Genomic DNA, 19937 nt, shown 5'->3' on the forward strand with positions numbered 1-19937 from the left:
TGGTCAAATCACTAAAAGCAGGAAGACAAGTTTAGGAAAACTTTTTTTAAAACAAACACAAGCACTGGGATTAAGTTCTCAAAGAATAGAACAGAACAGATAAGGTAAACTGAATGTGTCGTGAACTGAACTTATTAGAACTGCACATGGCAGTATACTATATCCATATTTTGGAAACAATTTTATAGAAACATTGGAGAAGGTGTAGAAAATATTCAAACATAATATAACGACTGCCAGGACTCATCCTTCAGGAAAGGTTCAGGCAATAAATATAGATGCACTTTAACTAGAGAAGAACGTAAAGAAGAAATGAATAGAGGAATATAATGGAGTTAAATGAAGACAGATCATCTTTGTGGAGTGTTAAGCTGAAATAGTCACATTCAACCAGCTACCTGTTTCTGTGCTGTACATGGAATGTGACTCAATTCTTTGGCTTTCTTGATCTTTTCACTGCATTGTGAAACTATTCAGTTATAGTGATCTTGTAGCATGATAGCTTATAGACTAGAAAAATACCTGAATTATGAAATACCAAAGTGATCAAATCATTATTACTTTGTCTCCTTTCTAGGCTGCTACTGTGGAGTTACTTTCCGAGAAGTACTATGTGGAACAGATAAAGAAGCATATGATGGCACTGGCTATTTTACTTGTCAGAAACAATGTGACAGGTGAATTGAGCATAGATGTATGCTTTAATTGGTCATAGTAGATATCTTTTAAGAGGCAGTTAGTGAGACAGAATATACTGATTGATAATGTATGTTTGCTTTTTAAAAACAAGTTAACTTAATAAGTGAAGTTTGAGATTTCCACTGCTTCCTTGAAATGGGATCTCTCTTATTTCTTCTTCCCTTGTTCAGGTCTGAAATTTGTTTCTCTTGGTTTTCCTCTATAATGATTTCTTTGATTTTCTCTAAACCCTGCCATTCTGGGTTGAGTCTCAGTCTCTGTATCTCCAATTTTTGGTTAATTTCTCCTATCTGTCTGCTAAATATAATTAAAAGTAAAATAAGCACCACCTGGTGTGTCCACTGACCATCCACTATTTTTCTCCCTCACAGAATGGATATATTTTCATATTCACACATCTTAAGAACAAAAGTAGTAATATCCTGTTTAAATCAGTATTTTCCAAGTTTCGACCATAAGAGACATGAGCAGAAATTAGGCCTTTCAACCTATTGAGTCTACACTGCCATTCAATCATGGCTGATAAGTTTCTCAACCGCATTCTCCCATTTTCTGTCCGTAACCCTTGATCCCCTTGATACTCGACCCATCTATCTCAATGACCTGGCCTCCACAGCCTTCTGTGGCAATGAATTCCATAAATTCACCATTCTCTGGCTGAAGAAGTTTCTCTTTATCTCCATTCTAAAAAGTCTCCCCTTTTACTCTTAGGCAATGCCCTCTGGTTCTAGTCTCTTACTAATGGAAATACCTTCCCAACATCTACTCTGGGCCATTAAGTATTCTGCATGTTTCAATTAGATCCCTCCTGTCATCCTTCTAAACTCAGACCTTTTTTTCGTGTCTTGTTGGTTAGGATTTTGGTAAGCTTTTAAAATTCTGTCCTTTGTTTTGGTGTGGCTTGATCTGTATTGCTCTTCCCTACTTCCACTTGTCTGTCCGTTTCGGCTTCTCAGTGAGCGAGCCATTTGCAAAATGATGCCAGTTGTGGCTCCATGTCAAAAGATTTATTGAATTGTTTTATTTTAAATGTCATTTTAAATGAATGATAAAGCTAATGAATCTCATTGAAACAAGTAGACAAATTTTAATGAATTCGTATTAACACTGAGTCCCCCCCCCACCCCGGTATAAGTCTCTCAATCATGTATTTATAAAGTCAGTTGAGGCTTCTTTAATGCCCTGGAAATAAAAGCCTTAATGTTTTGTAGTATGAAGAGGTAATGGACTTGGTGAGCTTAAAAAATTGAAGGAAATCATTGACAAATACAGAATGGCAGTAGGTAGAGAGATATAGGAAGGCCGTGATAAGCTGGGGCTGCGCCTTCATGTGAAACTCTTGTTTATCATGATGTATTAGTACCCTTACAGAAAATAAAAATTGGTTCAATTTTTTTTGATCAGCTTTGAAAGACTCAGAGCACAATTATCAGATACTTGTCATGGTGATTAATTTGAGTCGGGTCGGTTTTATAAACATCTGCAGAAATTTAAAGGACACTTGATTTGGGCTAAAATTGCTCAGTCTCCTGATTTGCTGAATTTTGGGTGAATTTCATTGCAAAAATCAGCATTATCTGCAGGAATCGCTACCCCAATGTGAACTGTGATTCCAAAATTAACGTGTTGCATTTAATTTGATTTTCTACAGCAAAGGCGTAGGCTGAAAGTACTGATTTTTTAAAAAAATTAAAACATTATGACAACAGTGTTGAAACTGAGATCGCTTTCATGCGTGAGTATGCACGCGTGCAGGAAGTTGGGTGGGAGTTTTAGTTGATTGATCGTAGTAGAAAACTCTTTACTTTACAATAGAAAGTCGGCATGGAATCTGATGCCATGATAGAGCATGTCCAAAGTTACCATTTCTCACTAGTACAGCTGTAATTAATTTTGTGTAACCGCATTATTACAATTACTAAAGCTCATCCTACATGTTTTATGTATTTAAAAGACACAAGAAATAATTGTTAAAAAATTGGTTGTGTCTGTTCCATGTTGTAATGCTATGTAATTCGCAAGTTTGCTTTTTTTTCCCAATCACATCTGTGCATAAAAGATGTGATTGGCAAAAATCCACTGGCAAATTGAACCAAGATTTTTGGATGCAAAACCATTTTTCCCACTTTAATAGCTTCGATTGTGAGCATTTTATATGGATACTGTAAATGCTGTTTTTAAATTTCTGTATTGTAATCTCACCTTGTATTGGCTCATTGTAACTATGGCTCATTGATTTGTCTGTCTGCATGACTGGTACATGCTATAATAATCCCCTTGTACCTTATTGTTTACTTCAAAGTTTCATGGATTATTTGCTCCCTTAGGAAACTCGACTGTGGAAACCATACCTGTTTGCAGCTGTGCCACCCATCTGCATGTCAGCCTTGTCCTCGCCTGCCAGCATTGGTACACAGCTGCCCTTGTGGGCAGACTCCTTTGTGCAAACTTCTAGAGCTTGGTTACCCTGAGCGTAAGAGCTGCACTGATTCTATACCATCGTGTGGGAAGACTTGTGGCAAGCCCTTACCTTGTGGCTCTGATGGTGAGGAGATTAGATGGCTTTGACCAGTTGTGTTTATGAACTTTTTTTTTAATTGATGAAATGAAGTTTTTAAATCATATTATTGAGGTTCATTAATAAAAATTTTAAACTGGTTCACAACTTGGAATAAATTCTGCGTGGAATTTGTTAGGATTGTTAAAACATTATTGTGGTACTTTTCCATAATTTGTTAGAAGTCACTAAGGAGTTAGCTATTTTCAGTTTGTTGTTCATAATATGGAGAAAACTTGTTTCCAAGCTGTAAATTACTTAGTGAAAACCAAGTAAACATATCCTTGTGCATTCTAAGCTATGGTTTTGTAATTTCAGTCATGTTTGCTTTTAATGGGGAAAGGTCGAGTATACTGAGACTGCAATCATCATTGGCTTAATTTGATTGGCCATCCTGTTTTGTTTGTATTTGCTTCTCAAACATAATTATGAACAGAAAATGTAGCAAATTTGAGATAAAAACAGATACTGGAAATGCATAGCCATTTAGAGTATATCTGTGAGGTGAAAGTGCTTTTAAGCCTTCTGATTCTGCATGATGCAATAGAACTGTCAACAATTTGTTACAAGTGGCTAGGAAGAGAAAGAACCGAATGAGTGTGAGACTTCATAAATGGTTATAGCACCAATATTTCACCTGCATTGAATGTACCAGGTCTCTGCTAGACCAGTGCACCTAGTCCCATAGCCTTTTCCCTAGAGACGTGCAAGTGGAAAACTGTTACATAATGTAGGCAATTATAGGTGAGTCAAGAGAAATATTGTGTAGAAGTCATTGAAGATGGAAAGACATCAGCGAAGTTCTTAAGCTGAAAACATGAAGGAAATTGAAGATCAAACAAATAAAAACCATCTCGTAGATTTGTAATAAAATTTTGACCCAAGGCAAATGCATAGCTCTTTAGTGTACATCTGCAAAGTGGAAAAGCTTTTAAGTCGTCTGATTCTGCCTGCTTTGTGTTCGGCTGGCTATCTGAGTAGCAATACCCTATCAGACCAGCTCCCTACGTTTAGAGTGTCCGGCTGTTTATTGCTAAAATCTAAAGCTACTGGTCAGTATTTCCAACAGAGGTATTCAGGATGCCTAGAAAAAGGTAAAACACTGTTCTTGTAGTTTGTTTTAAACTTGGATAGAGCAGTACAGAAAACTTGATAAGTATGGGATAGGTGTGGGTCTTGATGACAGCCAATCTCTGCAGTAGTGAGCCACAGGGTATTATTTGGTCATATTTACAGGCACATTAGAAAGTGTCCTAACATGTTTTGTGCCCTCGTAGAAGGGGCTACACCATGAGCAGCAAATACAATCTCAATTCTCTTTTTCAAATCAGTTAAGTGTTTTGGACACTGCTTTCAGTTTGAATGAGAAATGGAGAAGTATTGTAATGTTCTGCATGGAAGTATCAGGGATAATGAAATGTCAGTTAAATTAGGAGAAGATCAAATAAGAGCATTCCCTTTCCAGTAGCACCCCAGGGATTGTAGTGGTACCACCACCTTCACAAGGGCACTTAGGGTGAGGCAATAAATACTGACCTGGCCAGGGACATCCACATCCCTGCAACAAATATTGAAATGAAGTCCTAGATTAAAAGTTATCCCTGTAAAATAGAGACCAAGAAATCTGTTTTGTGGAGACATCACAAAATATGTAGTGGGGTGAATACTAACCATTAGTGTGCAAGGAAAGGGTGCTGTTGAGTGTTTAAGAGTGGAGGCCAAAACCAGTCCTCTTAGCACTGGAAAAGAAGCTCTGCCATAAAAAGATTTCTCTGACCTTTCTGGTATGGAAAGAGGAATCATCAAATTAGATGTCACTAACATGGGAAAATTAGGAATCTCTTGCAGACTCGGTGTGGCTCTGGAAAAGCACAGCAGGTCAGGCAGCATCCGAGAAGTAGAAGAATTGATGTTTCGGGCATTAAGCCCTTTTTCAGAGATGTGCGGTGGGGGTTTGGCTGAGAGATAAATGTGAGGGTGGGGGTGCACCAAAAGTAGCTGGAAGGCCGGTGGGGTGCAGGTAGGGTGTGACTGTGATTGATCGGCAGGAAGAGTGGAGTGGATAGGTGGGAAGGAAGATGGACAGGTCAAGAGGGTGATGCCGAGTTGGAGGGTTGGATCTGGGATGAGGTGGGGGTAGGGGTGTAACTGCGGAAGTTGGGCTGTTCCATCCTACAAAGGCAGGCATAACTGGGTCCATGCGGGAGCCCATGGCTATCCCTTTGGTCTGAAGGAAGTGGGAGAATTTGAAGGAGAAGTTGTTGAGGGTGCGCACCAGTTCCGCTAAATGAGTTTGTTGTTGGAGGGGTACTGGTTAGGTCAACAAGAGAGGAAGAAATGGGGTGGGGGGGAGCGCGGAGGGAGTTTGGAGGCAATGGTGAATACAGGGCATTGGAGGCCAGAGAAATGAATGTCATGGAGGTGAAGCGGGTGGGTGGTGTGGGAATTCCTAGACCAAGGGGGACAGGATGGTGTCGAGATAAGAGGCCAAGTTCGGTGAGGCAGGAACAAGTTGACTGGTGCAGTCAGGTTAGTGGCTTTTGGGTAAGAGGTAGAACTGGGTGGTACGGGATTGTGGAACTGAGGTTGGAGGCTGTGGATTAAAGATCGCCTGAGGTGATGAGGTTGTGAATGGTCTGGGAGATGATGGTTTGGTGAAGGATGGTGAGGTCGTGGTTGATGGGGTGGTAGAGGAGGTGTCCATGAATTGGTGCCTGGCTTCAGCAAGGTAGAGGTCAGTGCACCACACTATCACTGCGCCCCTCTTGTCTGCTGATTTAATGGTGAGGTTGGGATTGGGGCAGAGGGAGTGGAAGGTTGCGCTTTTGAGAGCATGAGAGGGGTGGAGAGGTTGAGGCGATCAATGTCACGGCAGCAGATGGAGATGAAGAGACTAAGAGACCAGGGCAGGATGTCCAAAAGGATGAAGAGTTCTTGAGTCAGAAGAAGAGGTCCTTGGAGGGTGGTGGGAGTCGCAATTGAAAAAGTAAGCACTGAGCAGGGGACAGTGGAAGAAAAGCTGGATGTTGCAACACGTAGGGAATTTGTTGACCCTAGTGTGTGCTCCAACTTACTCATTCACTCACTCTCACACAAGGGCTTATGCCCAAGACATTAGATCCTGCCTGACCTGCTGTGCTCTTCCAGTACTACACTTTTCAATTCTGACTCTCCAGCATCTGCAGTCCTCAGTTCCTCTCTAGGTCTCTTGCCGTCTGTTAAGGTAATTCATTGTCAAATGTATGTTTGGAATATTGTAAGATAGGATACGAATTAATACTCCATGATGATATTAACACTAAGTTTCTTGAGTGTTCTCAAAATTAGATAGCCTGCTTCCAGGCCAACAGTCTGAAGCAAATATGACTTAGTGACTGTATACACTATATTGCCTTTTCTGAGACTAGTCCGTACAGCTAGTCTTCAACAATATTTGAGAATTTTATTTGCAGGAATTCTGACATTCATGGTCATCAATAGAATTAAGTTTTTTTTTCTTTAAAATATAGGTTCCATTCATACTTGTAGTAACCTTTGCCATGAAGGTGAATGTGGACCATGTGCTGGAATTTCCACTGTTAACTGTCGGTGTGGATTTAAAAAGCAGGTGAGGGAAAGGTCACATCTATAATACAATATATTATATCTACTTCATTCAATTTGCTTTCAATACTAATTCACATCTCATTGGAGTTAGACCATGGCAAGGACAGATTTAGGGAGATGGCAAGTGTTTATGCAGCAATCCTTTTGAATCTGGAAAAATATGAGTAATTTTTCACAGAACCCAGTTTCCTAGCAGAGATCAGGTTTATTTGTCAATCAGTTTGACTTCCTAGTGAGGCACTTGTCATTATCAGGCACATGCATGCTGGTATGTTGAATCAATTCCCAGCATGCAAGGGAACCCAGACTTCAGATTTTGCATTTAACTCCGCTGAACACCCACCCATCTACATATTTTGCCACAAAAAGTATCTAGCCTGTAATTAAAATAATTACCAGTCTCCGAAGACAATGAATAGATGAACTCTAAGCCATAAAAATTCTTACCACCACTAATAGTGTGCCATTTAACAATAGATTCACTATTTAATTTCTGTGGTTTGATGACGAATTAAGTTTTGCCATTTCTAAAGGACTATCTCCAAAATCATTGATAGAAATACATTCCTTAATTGAACTGTTTACTCACATCAGTGGTTGACCTGTGTGGAAGAATTTAATTCTGCATTAATCTCTGATAGAAAAACTTCAGTTCAAGAAAAAAAAGTTCAGTGAATTTCAGCTTGTGTAATAATTATTATTTAATCCTGCATAGGATGTTCCCTGTGTCAACATCACAAAGGAAGGTAAGCATCGAGATGCTTCCATTTTTTTTTGGAAATTAAGGTAGCGATGTTTTCAGTTAAAACGTTGTTAGAAATTGATTATTTGTTATGTTTATTTTTTTTTAAATAGGCGAAATGAGATTTCACTTCTTACATTTTCACAATTCTGCCCCATATCATCACCCAAGGTTTTGAATGAGAGATTCCAAAAATCTATTGTGAAACTAACTGCTAAATAAAAAATTTGATAGATTCTTGTGGCGACTAGCTTGTTTTAGCCTATCCTGCCCTCCTTTGTTGAGAAGCCTTCCTAAAGTATTCGTACGATGTTAGATAACTGGCCAAGTTCTACTCGGCATACAGTAATTTTGTAACTAACCTTTGCTGGTCAGTGTTGAAAAGTGAATACTAAACACGTTTCCCTTGTCTGACACACTCTAGTGTGGTCACCTCTGTCCAGCACTTGTAAGTTTAATGCGCACACGTGTTCTCACATGTACATGCCGCAATTACTACCCTCATTCTGTAACCAGTAGCAACCCCATTGGTACCTAGATGCTGTTTTTTTTTCAAAATGAATTTCATAATTTGTTGACTATATTAGAGATACTCATGGTTTAGTAGAAATTATCAATTTCTTATTGTATCAATGAAATTTTATTTCTGAAAGGAGATTGCACTGTTGTGAAAGCCTTCATGAGTTGCTGTGTAACACCACCTCTACTGTAATTTTCTTATGTAGCAGATCTGCTCTTTCTGTGTGACAAGCGTTGCAATAAAAAACGTTCTTGTGGCCGCCACAAATGTAATGAAATTTGTTGCGTGGTAAGTCGATCAAATATGTTTGAGACTTTTTTAAACTGCACACTTTATTGCCCCATGATGTACATTAAATATTGTGTTCTGACAAATCACTATTTCAGAAGATCAGATTAGATGCATAGATATATCTCGTACTCTGTAATAAAGGCCGGTAACTTATCCTTTAAAATAAATTATCCATAGTCAATTTATCTTGTATTAGCATGGTTGCATTGCTACCTACCATTGCACAGGTAATGGTTTCCAAAAACAAAGGAGCAAAGTGGAAGCAACCACATGCTCCAGAATGCAGTCAGAATATGGGATGATGAAAGAACTTCAGAAGTAAGAGCTAGAAAACGATACATAGTCCTTCAAGTTGCTCTGCCACTCAGCAAAATCATGGTTGATCATCTACCTCAATTTCACTTTCCTGCATGATCCTATTCCCTTTGGCTAAAAGTCTATCTTTATCTTAAATATACTTGGTGAGAAGTTCCAACCCAAACAGCTGATAATGTGTACTCAAAGAATTTTCTCCTCCTCTTAATTATAACTTCTCCTGCCTCTTATTTTGAGTCTAACTGTTTTCCAGATCCCATATCCAGGGGAATGTTTTTCTCTACATCTATCCTTGAAAAATGTTATCTCTTTGAATTAAATCCGCACTCATTCTTATAAACTTGAGAGAGTATGGACCCTCAATATTCTTAGGATAAAACCCTTACCCCAGCAAACAGTCTAATGAACTTTTCTGTCACACCTCTGGAGTAAGAGTGTCCTCCCTGAGGTAAGGAGGCCAGATTTGAACACGTTATTTCACACGTGGCCACATTTAAATGTTGTAAGATGTGTAACAATAACTAGTATATGATTTGTCATTGTCCACATAGACATGAACATGAATGGGCGGCACAGTGGCTCAGTGATTACTACTACTACTACTCACTGCCGGGACCCGGGTGTGATTTCAGGCTTGGGAAACTATCTGAAGTCTATACACTCTCCCCATGTCTATTTGGGTTTCCTCCCACAGTCCAGAGATGTGCAGATTAGGTTGATTGTGCAATTTAGCATGGCCATAGTGTCCAGGGATGTGCAGGCTTGGTGGATTAGACATGGGAAATGAAGGTTTACAGGGATTGGGTGTGTCTGGGTGGTATGCTCTTCAGAGGCTGTGTTGACTTGATAATCAAATGGCCTGCTCCCAAACTGTTGGGATTCTATGCTTCTACGAATACCAAAGTCAAAGGATATCAAAATCCTTCTAAATATAAAAAATTCGCAATTCCTTTGTTGCAAGTTGATATTTTTCCCACAAGTTTATAACTTCATACTGTGTCACATTGTTTTCTATTTGCTGTTACATTCTTTTCTTCGACCTAATCATTTACAAGGATTGGTTTCAAAAAAAAAGGGGGGTTCTTTATTTGAAGGTAAGTCTATGTACAAACTATATGCCCTGGAAGCTAAATAAAGTACATCTGACTTTTGCTGCTCTTTATGGACTGCATATCATACAGCTAGTATTGTCCTGAATTGAATTTATTGACAGTTCAGAATACACAATCTTAAAGATATGTACATTTTTTTTGTAACTCACTTGTGGGTTGAGTGATGCTGGCTGGGCCAGCATTTATTCCCCATTTTCCAGTTGCTTTGAAGATGATAGTGAACTGCCTCTTGAATCACTGCAGTCCATTTGGTGCAGGTATTCCCCCAAAATGCCACTCGCGAGGAATTTCCAGGATTTTGGCTCAGCAACACTGAAAGAGCAATGATATATTTTTAAGGCTGGCTCGCAAATAGCTTGGAGGGAAGTTAGCAGATGGTGGAGTTTCCATGTATCTGCTGCCCTTCTAGATGGCTTGTTTATGTGCTTCAGAGAACCCAATTTTGATGTATGGTCAGAATGGAGTGAATTCAGGCAGGTTATCTTCCATTTCAGTATTGGATATTTTGTGGTCACCTTCTACCTTTTTTTGCAGCATTTCTTAATGCTAGCTGCAGCTTTTGACATCTAATCCAGAATCTTCCAGCTGTTTTGTCTTGATTGACCACTAAAGGTACTGCCAGTGCCTTAGCTGGTCATATATTACTGCTTAACAGTAATGATGGTGCTGTTAAGCTTTTTGATTTTTCGTTCCTGGCTTAACTTAAGCACTAGCCACAAATAATAAATTTAGTTGTGAAAACTGACTTCAGGAGTTCCAAAGTGAAAGTAAATAATGAAGAAAATACTTTTTACAGACTTAGTGTTACTACATAGATTCTTCTTTACAGCCCAGTCTGTAGTCGTTAATTTCATTAATGAATTCCCATGTAGTGAGATGGCCTGCTGTCTGCTATTCAGTTTCTGTTCTTGATTTAACCTTGTGGTTAGACTTTGAACAATTAAGCTCTCACAGGTTTAACCTAACTTATGGGAATCTGATTCCTGTTGGCTTCAGCAAGGTGTGATCCAATACGGAAGTAATTGTATGTGGAGTTCCCCCTACAGAGATGTACCCATACAAAAGACAGGTTTCATACTTGTTTCACTTTAACACCAGCTCGTTTCTTCTATTGAGTATGGAGGGGTCGAGGTTTATATTCTGTGTGGTTATGTTCAAAATCATGCCACTGCTGCTGAATGTGAAAATTAAAAATCTTCAGAAAACACATACTAGTGTTACATAGCATCCTTTTCTTCCACACATGCCAGTCATTCACAATGATTGGTGAAACAATCTGGATTGTTTATTTCCAAGTAAGATTGTATAATGTTCACTAGGAGCGAAGTATAGTATGCCTGAGTTTTACCACTGTTGCTCAAAGTTACATGACATGTCAGTCTTAATAAATCACATTCTGCCTCAAGATGGTGGTGTTTAATAGTAGTTTAATGTGGTCTCTCCTTTAAAAGTATATGAACATCATAACACCACATCTGCTCTTATCATTCCCATAAATTTAATCTGTCTGTCTCTCACTCCTGCATCTTAGTGTCCTCTCACCAACTCTTGTTGTCAGCAAATCTGGATGCATTAAATTTTTACAACTAGCTTGCTGTCCGCTGATCTCATCTTAAACATTTGGTATTTTTTAAAACCACCTTCATTACAATATGTAAAATTCTGTCACTATACAACATTTAAGCTCTTAAGATATTAAGGTTGTTTTATTAGATCATGCAGATTATCTTGCCTTTAAGGTGCAGGCTGGTAGTTGACATTGCATTAATATATGCACCTTTGCTCATTCTAGACCAATTTATCTCAATTTTCTCTGCTTCTCACCATTCTGTCTGTCTGACTGTCACACTGCTGCTTCCTATATTCCATGCTCACTGTTTTGTGGAATTCCACAGTAGACTCAGTAACATTTCAGAGAGGCACTATTTCAGTTATTTTGAAATGTATGTCTTGGCAAGTTTTTGAATGTATATGGAGAGTGAGGGTTTTATTTTGTTAAATAGATTTTTGAATAGTTTTGAGACTACTGTCAAATGTCTTGTAACCTGTTTGGTTTCATTTTTAAGGATACTGAACATAAGTGTCTCCTTCTCTGTGGACGCAAGCTTAACTGTGGACAGCACAAGTGTGAGGAACCTTGCCACCGTGGAAACTGTCAGAATTGCTGGCAAAGTAGTACGTCTGAAGTCAAAAAATATAGTAATCTGACTTAGTGTCTATGAATTATGCAGCATTTTATAATATCAGAGTCCCATTCATGGCCCAAGCATGTGATTACATAAATGCAAGTTTTCTACTAGATAGAATCAGAAGCTTGAAGAATACACTCTTAAAACAGATGTTTAATAAAATCTAGCCTTTACCATAGCAAACCAGTTAGTCCATAACAGGATTCCAAAGGATCTTTTAAATTTTGTGAACTGGTTGCTCAATAAGTTTTTTAATCTGCTGCATTGCATAAATTTCTTATTTTTGTTTGAGTCTAGGGGCAGTCCTTCATTGATTTCACAGCTGAAGAAAATGTCATTGGATTTGATAACTATCTCTAATTTGCCTGAAACAGTAGGACCTTTAGTTTAACAAAAAAAGAGAGCCATGCTTAAAATAAATTGTTCTCTGAAACTAGTCTTTTGACAAAAGACCTTTCAAAAAACTGTCAAAATTGTCCTTTGTCACCAAGAATGCTATTCCACACAAACGTGGAAAATCAGTGTCCCCTATTCTGCACTACTCATCCCTCTCAGTCTTTTGTTAAAAGTCACTCCTGATGCTTAACCTAGAAGCTGCTTAGCAACCAGGGGAAACCCAGCTTTGTTTGTCACAAACAGCTCTTCACACCCATAGCAAAGAGTGAAGTAGATGGGTAAATGAGGCTTGTTGGTTAAAATTGATTTGCTATGTCTGCCAAACTGAAAGTTCACTCTCGCTGGACACCTGTTCAAGGTAAAAGATGTCTGAAAATGTTCAGTCTGACTCCTCGATCTCCTTCCCATTTTCTTATTCTACACTCAGTGTAACAGCTGTTTCTTCATCTGTTATTATCCACGTGTAGATTACATGGTAGTGCAAACTCTTGGAAGCTAGATTATGCAATTAATCCAACATTTGCTGTTTAGGTTTTGATGAATTAACATGTCATTGTGGCAAAACAGTGATCTATCCTCCAATACCATGTGGCACCAAACCTCCAGAGTGCAAAAACCCTTGCATCAGAGAGCATGAGTGTGATCATCCAGGTAAGAAAGAATGGCTTGACCATGCTCATTAAATTGAAATCCTTTTGTGATTTTTGGTGGAGCACAGGTGATTAACTGTGTTTAAAGAGATTTAAGTGAATAGTTTGGATAGTTATGAATGGTGATAAGTAGTTAAGGGGCTATCTTTGAAACCCATAGGGATAACAAAGTTGACTATAACTTGTTTGACTTCACTTAGGCAGTATCCAATGTGATCTAAAATAGCAGAGTATCATTTCTGCACCGGCTGGACCAAACCTCATGGAGTCTCTAGCACCCATATTTAACTAACACAAATGATTTTAAAGAAGCATGAGGAGGGCTGCTTAAATTAAGTTTAAAGAGCGCAAGAGGAGAGTGACTTCAGAGTTAAAAGCACCAGTGGAGAGTGGCCTCTCATAAAACTAGCATGCATGTGAACAACTTTGGAGAGATTATGAATGAGAGGAGAATAGTTTCAGTGAGATCAAAGCAGGTCCACGTTTAAGGGAGTAAGTGATCCTGGACCAAGGAAGGAGCCTGATGAAGGGCTTTTGCCTAAAACATTGACTCTCTGCTCCTCTGATGTCCCTGACCCGCTGTGCTTTTCCAGCGCCTCACCTTTCGACAAGAAAGGAGCCATCAATCACAAAAGCGAGGGAAGGCAGAGAAAAGATTGGGATATTAGATCAGGCCTTCACCATCGAGGGAAGAGATGGAAAAGATTCATCTCTTAGTGAAGCACTTCTAGCTGCTTCCCGTCCCTCTCTGTTCTCTAAAATGGAGATCCTGCTGCAAAATGACCTAGGTTCTCCAACTCCCAGTTAATCCTCTTGATGCATAACTTTAATTCTACTCCTTTTTTGAAACTCCTTTATCTGTCGAGTCAAAAGACAATGCCTGCTGTCTTAAAATAGGAATTTGATCCTAGTAATGCCTCTGTCAAGCAGGACACAACAAGATGCGTTGGAAAGCAAAAGATATCTAATTTCTGTGTTGTGGCATAAAAATGCAACCTTGATTTATTTCTTTTACCCCCGCAAGTGATATCCAAAATAAATACGCTCAATCATTGGAGAAAATTAGATTAATCAAATATTCTATTAAATATATTGATGACCTTGTTCTCAACCCAGATGTACCGGGTTCCGTATGACGGTTAGTTTATTGGATTAGAATTGTAATTAGACCATGCAGTCTTTTTGTGCACTTTTGAAGTGTATGGATATTTTAGACTGTCATTCATGTGCATCTTGTTATATTCCTACAGTATTCCACAATTGTCACAATGAGGAGAAATGCCCACCTTGTACTTATCTCACTCAAAAATGGTGCATGGGAAAGCATGAAGTAAGTACGGGGATGCGGGGGGGGAATAAACCAGAATTACTTTGATGTCACTCCCTATCAAATCCATAGATTTAAAACAAAACTGCAGAACATCGGTTCTTCTCGGGCTTTGTTTAGTAAGTCCAGCGCTGACCGCTGATCACAAACGTTTTTTTTTTGAAAATCTCAACTTCTGTCTTTTTAATACAAATACAAAGAATAGTTGAAATCCAGCAGATTGAGAAATTTATGAACTTGCATCCTTTGTACGTTTTTATAATGAAATTGAAAAAAAAATTGCAAGCCACTATTAATGCTTACAAATAGCATATGTTTTTAATAAGACGTCGAAGCAGCAGAATGCCATTCACCCATTGAGTTTGCTCTCCTATACAGTGGGATAATGGCTGATCTGGTAATCCTCAACTATGCAGACTCTTCACCTTTTTAAAGATGCAGGAATTCTGATAGGCAGTAACCTGCCTAATAGACAATTAACCTGTCACATTTCCTGGAAATGATGGTCACAGAGTTGCAACCAACATTTTGGCTGGTTGATCAGATCACCGCTATAGTGGTTAAATTTAGCCCACAGTTTCTTGGCCTGATCACACACAAGACAGAGATTCCCTATAGAGGCAACCATGCTGAAAAGGTTCTCAAATCATAATGTGTACAGAAGCCTATGAAACATCTTTGATTCTATCATTGAAATGGATTTCAAGTGCAAGTCCTTCATTCCTGATTACAAAATTCAAACAAATATATTAGGGAATTTACAGGTTCACTGTTAGAATCAAAATGAAGATAAAAGCCATGTTCGGGTTGTTGACCATACATCAGAGTGGGAAGTATTGAGACAATACAGAAGAGCAATGTCTTTTTCCATGCTTTGTTGTAATGCAAGCAAGGGACCCTGTAGTAACGGAATAGTGGATGCAGTCTTTCAGCAGTGTAACTACTGTTGATCTAGATTTTAACTGAGATCTATCTGCACACTGAAGACATGATTTCTTCTCCATTTGAAGAGAATTATGTAAAAGTTATTTGTTACAAACAACAGCCTATTTTTGATTCATTTACTTGTCTATTTTGCATATCTGCTTATCAGTGTAATGCAGTTGTGCTTTGATAGTCAGTTTATATTAAAGCATAAATCAAGGACAATTATTTTCAAATTTTTAATTTTTTTCCATTTTCAAAGCCAAATGCAGAATTTAGATGCTTAGATTACAGAACATGATATCTGGAATGGATTTGAATTACATGGATTTAATGGAACACTTTCTTTACCAGATGCGGAGCAATATTCCTTGTCATCTGACTGGCATTTCCTGTGGGCTTGCATGTAACAAGCTCTTACCTTGCGGAATGCACAAATGTAAGAAGATTTGTCACAAAGGTGACTGTGTCACTGAAGAACCATGTAAACAGCTGTGTATCATTCCACGACCTGACTGTAATCATCCTTGTTCGTCTCCATGCCACCCAAATTTACCTTGTCCAAAGACCCCCTGCTCTGCAGAGGTAAGTTTATTATGTGTGGTTTCTGCTCAGAAAATAAAGTTAGCCTTGTGGAAATAAAAAGTTTGGATTTGCATGACCTGTTACATGATTGAAAACACCTTGAGGCCTGAGTGTTACTTTTGAAATGCAATCATACAATATGTAAACAAAAAAAGCAGCCGATATATGCACAAAATTGTCCCTAAAACTGCAAGTTAATGAGCAAATTAAAATTGAAATGCTATTTTTATTTCACACTGCCAGCATCTTCACTATTTTGATTTGTATGTGAATGAGTGACCTGTTTTTGGTGCAGGTACTTCTTCTATAATGTGTTCTTGTACAACTCTACATTATAGAAGAATCACACTTTAGAAACAATGCTTAAAGTGTTGGTGGTGTAGTCATGTTACAGCCAGCACGTTTTAAAAGTCTACACTTTAGAAACAGTGTCCCCAATTCGGTAATCGTGTCACAGCAAATGTGCTGTAATGAAACGCACGTTAGTGTTTCATTTATAACCTAAGGGAAGAATGTTGGCCTGGACCGGTACATTGGAACAACTTAAGTTCTTTGCTGTAGTGGCATGGAATTCTTGTGCAACTTCTTGACCAATTAGATGTCCTGTTGTTTCAACATTTGTATCCTAACCATGATGCAATGCATAATTCGATCAGTGCCTCCCAGATATGTGTGTCACTGTCTTCAGTTCTGGTGAAACGTAATTGAACTGAAAATAACTGTTTCTCCCCACAGATGCTACCTGACCTGTTGAATCTTTCCAAATAGTTGTTCTTATTTCAGATTTCTAGCGTCACATTTTATATTATTCTTAGCCTGTCAGCTTGTAAATATTTGAAAGAATGCAAATATGTATGAGTGCTGTGGAAAAGAACATCGAAAATAATCATTTGACTCCAACTGTAAACTTGGTTGCGTTTTGAGCACAAGAAAACTTGTTAAAGATATTCAAGTTTTATACTTTAAAAATGCAAAGTACCAGGACCAACTCAAGTAATTTCATTATTTTTAATCAGTGCAGTCAGAATTTCATACTCTGGCTTTTGATAAAGATGTAAATGTACAAAGTAGCTACATTAGGCTAATATTCATGATTACATCTGTTGCATTGCAGGTAATATTATATTGTAGCTGTCAACGGAAAAAAGAGATCATGATCTGCAGTGAGGCTTCGAGTAATTACCAGAGGTTTGAACTGCTTCCATTTGCAACTGAGACTGAAGCGTGATTTTTTAAAAAATATACACAGTTGGGCAGGCATTTTTGCCATTATTCATTATTCGTGGATGAGTGAATATTTTTTTCCTGTGTTTGAGGATGGAGGTAACCTTTTCAAAACAAAGTTCCTTTCTTCAACATCGACCATAAGCCGTACCCTAAGGTAGAAATAATACAAAAAGGTTGCATACTCCTCGATTCTAATTATACAGCTATATTTTTCTAAACCTATACTAATATTGGGCCTCAAATGCTTTTCCTGTTGGTCCATATGACTGTCAGACACTCCTAATAGTTTTGGACTAAATTGACCCATTAAAGCCTGAACTTACAGCATTGCTTGTGAACAAGAGATGCACGAGATCAAGTAAACCTTTCACATTTGGTTGATTGTAACTTTGCCCCCAACTCGCTCACAATGCCAATCCTTACTCCCCACCATTTTTCCAGATTACAAGGCCACCAGCTCCTGTTCCTCCTCCCAACTTAAAATCTTACCAAAATAGATGGGGATAGTGGGTTACAGCCCATGCCTGTCATCTTTCATCACAAGCATTCATGCCTGGCAAGTTGCCAACCAGGCCAGCTGTTGGGCTAAGAGCAGAATAAAGTAAAATTACATTGCTTTTTAATTACAGCAAAACCAATCACTTTGCTGAGATTTGAGTTTCCATTGCAAATACACTCCCCAGTTTTCTAAAACATGTTGTGAAACCTATATCTGCACCTGATGTGTTAATGGCATACTCATGAGTCGTATATGATAGCTGATGGCCTCAAATCTGTGATTAAAGCTTTGTGGTATGTAATATTGAAAGTAGTGATCTGGAAAGTTCAAAGGACTATTCCAGTTGTTGACTGAAGTAAATAAGCTGGGAATCCTAGTGAGTGTCTTTAGAACTGTTTAGGCACAAAGACTTTGTACACCTCTCTTTGTGATTTTCTTTTTATAAATGACTTGGATGAGGAAGTGGAAGTGTGGGTTGTAAGTTTGCTGATGACACAAGTTGTTAGATTGGTGGATAGTGTGGAGGGCTGTTGTAGTTTATAATGGGATATTGACAGGATGCAGAACTGGCAGATGGAGTTCAACCTGCAAAAGTGTGCAGTGATTCATTTTGGAAGGTCGAAATTGAATACAGGACTGTTCGCAGTGTGGAAGAAGAGGGATCTTGGGATCCATGTCCATAGATCTCTCAAAGTTGCCTCCCAAGTTGATAGAGTTGCTCAGAATGTGTATCGTGCGTTGGCTTTCATTAGCAGGGGGATTGAGTTTAAGAGCAGTGAGGTTATGGTGCAACTGTACAGATCCCTGGTTAGAACACATATGGAATATTGTTCATTTCTGGCCACCTCATGATAGGAAGGATGTGGAAGCTGAGAGGATGCAGAGGAGATTTACCAGAATGCTGCCTGTCTTATGAAGAAAGATTGAGGGAGCTAAGGTTTTACTCATTGGAGCAAAGAAGGTTGAGAGGTGACTTGATAGAGGTTTACAAGATGATGAGAGGCATAGATAGTGGATAGCCAGAGACTTTTTACCAGGGTGGAAATGGCTATCTCAAGGGTGTATAATTTTACGGTGATTGGAGGAAGGTTTTGGGGAGATGTCAGATAGGTTCTTTACTCAGAGTAGTGAATGTGTGGAATGCACTGCCCACAGCAGTAATAGAGTCCAACACATCTAGGACATTTAAGCGACTCTTGGATTGGCACGTGGATGATAGTAAAATGAAGGATATGTAGGTTAGTTTGTCCTTAGAGTAGGATAAAACGTCAGCACAATATCAAGGACTGAAGGGTATATGTTCTAAATGCAGATTCGCATTGTAAGACAAGCAGGTCCAAACTGTACTCCTTTCGTGATTCATAACTCCGTTGAGAGGGAGTATTTTCTTCCATTCATGTGAAATTCAGGCCTCGACCATGTTTTGAAATTGTAATTGAGTACCTTTTGATTGTTTGGCTCCGTATGGTGACTCCTTTGCCAAGGTGACTGTGAACGAAGCTAGATAAAAGCATTGCGAATGAATAAGTGTAGTGAGAATGGGTGTTCAGGGCATAATTATGGTTGGTATGTTGAAAGCTGCTGTATATATGTTCTATCATTTTGAGGCCAAGTGTCGATCACGTGTAGCTAATGAGCAAATCCTAAGACTTGAAATGACAGCTGCTGAAAGGCAATACTTAATGGTGGGTGTGAAATTCTCTATGCCTGTCATCACTTTACATGAAGAAACAGCTAATGCCAAAACTCTTAGCTAGTTGAGAATGTAGAAGATGCTGGAAATGCATTCGTGTTTTGTGTTGAGTTGTGCTAACCCTGCCTGTTATGAGGAGCTAATTCTGCTGCCCGGTTTGAAGCGTTTAAAAATGCTGTTAGTTGTCTCCTGAGAGGAGATGAGAGGAGTTATTGGTGGGATGAAGCTGGTTTTCAGCAACAGCCTGTGGTAGAAGTTCAGAATGGAAGTGACACCTTGCTATGACGTTGACAATATAAGTCAGACATGTCGACAGTCCATCAGTACAGCAGATGTGAAGTTGATTAAATATCCAGTCTGGCTCACTAGTGGAAGCAAGGGTGGGGATGCTCACTGCCTAGCTCAATATCACGTGCAAGCTGTGTCCCTAATCTGACTGGTAGCCCAAAGTGGAGAAGCAGCAAAAAAAACTTTCTAATAATTTACTGTCGTAATACTTGAATTATAATGCTGTTTCACCAGAGCAAAGTTGAACACGTTCCCTGTTGTTTATTGTTTCTTTTCATTTATGATTATAACTTGAAAATGAATCCTCTTTATTTATC

General features: G+C 38.7%; 1 protein-coding gene across 2 annotated transcripts in view; it reads left to right on the plus strand.

The window, feature by feature from the left end:
- The window catches only part of nfx1 (nuclear transcription factor, X-box binding 1), a 71083-nt gene that overhangs the window by 37043 nt on the left and 14103 nt on the right, over positions 1-19937 (plus strand). Inside the window, exons 8-17 of one of the 2 annotated variants that reach the window (XM_043689966.2) lie at positions 578-677; positions 3027-3244; positions 6766-6863; positions 7578-7608; positions 8330-8412; positions 11909-12017; positions 12959-13078; positions 14328-14407; positions 15683-15913; positions 17028-17101. In XM_043689966.2, coding sequence (XP_043545901.1) covers positions 578-677; positions 3027-3244; positions 6766-6863; positions 7578-7608; positions 8330-8412; positions 11909-12017; positions 12959-13078; positions 14328-14407; positions 15683-15913; positions 17028-17101 — 1144 coding nt within the window. The remainder of the gene's footprint in view (positions 1-577; positions 678-3026; positions 3245-6765; positions 6864-7577; positions 7609-8329; positions 8413-11908; positions 12018-12958; positions 13079-14327; positions 14408-15682; positions 15914-17027; positions 17102-19937) is intronic. The other variant, XM_043689967.2, reaches the window with a different exon arrangement.

This window comes from Chiloscyllium plagiosum, unplaced genomic scaffold (assembly GCF_037043375.1).
Source record: "Chiloscyllium plagiosum isolate Xiang-an unplaced genomic scaffold, Cpla_swu_hap1 HiC_scaffold_5, whole genome shotgun sequence".
Taxonomy (NCBI): domain Eukaryota; kingdom Metazoa; phylum Chordata; class Chondrichthyes; order Orectolobiformes; family Hemiscylliidae; genus Chiloscyllium; species Chiloscyllium plagiosum.